At 43.4% G+C, this 3,865-nt stretch overlaps 1 protein-coding gene across 1 annotated transcript; it reads right to left on the minus strand.

Moving 5' to 3' along the window:
• Window positions 1-2,771: 2,771 nt before the first annotated feature.
• LOC139822695 (putative nuclease HARBI1) lies at window positions 2,772-3,563 on the minus strand. Its single transcript, XM_071794648.1, has 2 exons — window positions 3,349-3,563; window positions 2,772-3,069 (listed from the first exon to the last, which is right to left on the minus strand). Exons 1-2 carry the CDS (start codon window positions 3,561-3,563, stop codon window positions 2,772-2,774), a joined length of 513 nt encoding a protein of 170 aa, XP_071650749.1.
• Between the last annotated feature and the right edge of the window lie 302 nt (window positions 3,564-3,865).

The raw sequence follows: 3,865 nt of genomic DNA on the forward strand, positions 1-3,865 counted from the left end.
ATGTTGAGCTGGCGAACAAGAGATTCTGAAACAAAGGTATGTTGAGTGTGATGAGCGGGCCAAAAATGAGTGAGCGACGATTGCACCATCTTCCTATTGAGCTGACGCAGCTGAGCTGGTGATTGGCTTCGCTGATGAGTTCGACTGATGAGCCTCATGCAGCATCGTGTGATGTCGGTTGGTGCACTTTTTGCACCCCCATGAGCCTTTACATGAGCGGACGTTGTGGCGGCCGAGGCAATTGAAACAGAGCCTCCGTGGTATGACTAATTTTTGTCGATCGCCCGTTGAAAGATCCCTAAATTTCGTGCACATCACAATAAAGTGAGTGCCGTTGCAACAATCGCACGGGTAAACTGTGGGGCTATCAGATGCTGCCGTGCGGGCCGGTTGAGCTGCCGCATGCTGAGCTGTCAACGTGCGCTTTGCTGTTGAACGAGCGCCGACGGCTATGAGGCTTCAAGATATGCATGCTCCTTGAGAAATGCCTTGTGCCTCTTCAAGATGCATTGAGATTTGGATGACCTCCTCTAACGGCATGTCCTCTGCACAAGTTGGCAGCGTCTCGCCAATATTCCGCACCGTCACCAGGCGGTTCATTTGAGTGTGAACCTTGAGGGTGAGTTCCGTGGACAAGCGCACGGGTAAGGCTTGGCGTTCCGATGTGCGAGTCGGTGGTACCTCGAACAGCGGCGTGGTCTCCGTACCGCCCGTACCCGCCTTTGCGGGTTCCGTCATGTTGAGCCGTCCCTGAGCTGCGCACGATGAGAAACCTGAGAAACGTCGAGACACGTGTAAGAAAAGCTGCACAAAACGAGAACGTTCGAGAGAAGCGTGAGAAAAACACTATGCGAATTGAGAGTCGTTAAGGTCATGTATTGAGCACGTGATGCTGTCTATCTGCCACAGGCGAGAGAGCGTGAACATGTCGGTGTAACACTCGCGAGCGCGCGTGAGAATGTCTGTACTTCACTCGCGAAGGCGTGCGATAATGTCCACGTGGCATGTCGTGAAGGGCATGCCCGGTTCACATGATCTGTGTCTGAGTTACACTTTAAGTTCCACGCATCCGGCTCGAAGGACCAAATGGTACAAATGGCCGCGCTGTGATCAGACGTACGACATGTGCTCTGTGCTTTTCTCGAGGAATACTCGAATTGAAGTGCCCATCGCAGTAATTGAAGCTGCTGAGAGACTAAGCTAACGTGTGAAAGAGACCGCTCAGCCAGCTCTGGTACATCAACACGACGACTCAGGCTCACACGTGCGCGAGTGCCGACCGCCACGTGTCTCACCGGCTCACGGGCTAATCATCACGAGGAGGGCAATTAATATAATTGTCTCGCCCACTCACGGACATTAAATACTTCTCATTTATACACCGCTCATCGTTTCTCAGGTCAGATTGTATATTTTTCGACGCATTAAAGACGGTTCAGACTGTGGTCTGAGTTACACATAAATAAAGTGAATAATTCGTTAACACCTTCCACGCGCGTCCTTCTCATCCCGCTTCCATCGTCGGGAAAAATCAGCGAATTCGCGAACATCCTTCTTCTTCTCTCCGCCACTTCTAAGTTTTTTTCTATCTCTTTTCATTTCTCCATTAATACTTCACCCTCCTTTACCTCCATTCCATTCAAGCCCGCTTTCTCGACCTTTTCCTCCAGCCTTCTCAACCCTTTCTCCATCGTGCTTCTTTGCTTTCCCCATTCCTCCTCCCTTTTTTTAAATTCCTTCTTCAACCCTTTTATTATATTTTGTATCTCCTCTTTGCCTTTTTTTCTTTTTTTTCCTGCTCCTCCATTTTCCTCAGAATTTCTTTAAACATTTCCTCCGCCGTTATGCTCTCTATCTCCTCTTTATCTTTTTTTCTTTCCTTTTCCTGCTCCTCCATTTTCCTTACAATTTCTTTCAACAATTCCTCCGCCGTTATGCTCTCTTTCCCTTCTCCACCTTTTTTAATCTTTGCCGGCGGCGATCTGTTCGTCTTCTTTAGCTCGTTAAATTTTTCCCGTATATCTTCTTCTAATTTCGCTGTTAATTTCTCTTCGATTTCTCCTCTTTCCTTTCTCTGTATACCAGCTACTAGAGAGCCTGCGCTCCCTCTTCTCATGTCTAGCCCCTCCGTTTTCGTTGACCTGCTCACTGTCACTCTTTCCTGTTCTGCCTCCATCTGCCACCCTTGCAGCTCTCTTTCCCCTAGCTCTTGTCCACTATGCGTTTACCAGCTTTTCCTATCCTTTCCAATATCCCTAGCCCGCCTCTCTCACCACCCTGTTCTCCTTCTATATTCCGCGTGTTCCCTGTCTGTGGCCGTTCTTCTCACAATGCCTTCCCTCTCTTCACTTCACCTACTCTCAGTCCGTCCTACTTTCACTCACGGTTTTAGCACCCTTTTTCTCCTCTATTCTGTCCTTTCCCGATTTCCCTCCACTCTCTCGCAAACTCTCGCTCCTCCACTTTCTCCTCCCTCCCGAGCTTCACCTCCAGACCTCTCCTATGCCCTCCTAATCTGCCACAATTCACTCGCCCAACCCTCACGTGCCACACTGTATTGTCCCGGAACCGGAAGTCCCGATTATATTAATATGTATTGTTACGTATAAAAATAAATATTTTGTTATAACCTACAAATATATATATATATATATATATATCTACAATTTTTTTACTTTTTAATTTTGTTGTTGTTGGATTACGTGTAATAATACAATTCACATTCGACAGACTAAATATTGTACAATTTATTGTGTGTTGTATTCGAAAATTTATCTAAATAAACGCTCAATGAGTGCTTGTCGTACTGCAAATCCTTCTCCTGGCTGCCAATGTGGTGGATTCACTGGAACTTCTTCATATTCGTCACGTGGATCGTCTTCTTCATCCTCAGGAAGTTCATCGCGAAATATAAGCGCAAGATTGTGTAGCACTGCACATGTTATTACAATAGTTGTAGAGCATAGCAATTTTGTGCTGAGTCCTCTTGAGAGACAAGGAAATCGTCGTTTCCATACGCCGTACGTTCTTTCTACAATTTGTCTCGTTCTTCCGTGAATAGTATTGTACCTGAAAATAATAGAGATATTTTTATATATTATTTATTTAATCCATGCCTCACATAATTTAATCTATTTTGAAATTATTTGCAAAATAGATCAAACTATGTGAGACATGGATTGAATAAATGTACAATTTGATTGAATACATATTTTGCAGAATTGAAGTTATTCTGAATGTAAAATGGAATTTTACTTGATACCCAAAAAATATTCTTAATAAAGTGATCATTGATCATACATGAGTATGTGATATTTTTGATACTGAATACGAGAAAAATATTCTTACATTAATTGTTCGTCTGTCTGAGGATGTCCTATTGGTGTCAAAAGAAATGGTAAAGTTGGATAACCAGAATCACCAACTAGCTTTCTATTTAATTTTTTTTGTACATATTGCATATATATTCTTGAATTCTGAAAAATTCTGCTATCATGTTGACTGCCAGGATATTCCGGTACAATGTCAAGAAATTCCATGCGAGGTCCAACAACAGTCTTCATTATATTGAAGTAAACACAAACATAATTAAAATGTGTTGTGTGTATATATATATATATATATATATATATATATATATGTGACATTCCACGTCAAGTGGCCCCTCCCTCTGCCCAAAAATTGAAGCGACTTACAATATTGCGTTTGGGCTTAAAATGTTCGTATAAGCGAGGGCTTTCGAAATTTGAGTGGCCTTTTTAAAAAACTCCATAACCCCATGACCCCATAAGCAAAATCACCCAAAAACCTGATGAAGTGATCTTACAATATGATTTATACGACTTGTCTCATCTCAATAATCGCT

This window comes from Temnothorax longispinosus, chromosome 12 (assembly GCF_030848805.1).
Source record: "Temnothorax longispinosus isolate EJ_2023e chromosome 12, Tlon_JGU_v1, whole genome shotgun sequence".
In the NCBI taxonomy this organism is placed as follows: Eukaryota; Metazoa; Arthropoda; class Insecta; order Hymenoptera; family Formicidae; genus Temnothorax; species Temnothorax longispinosus.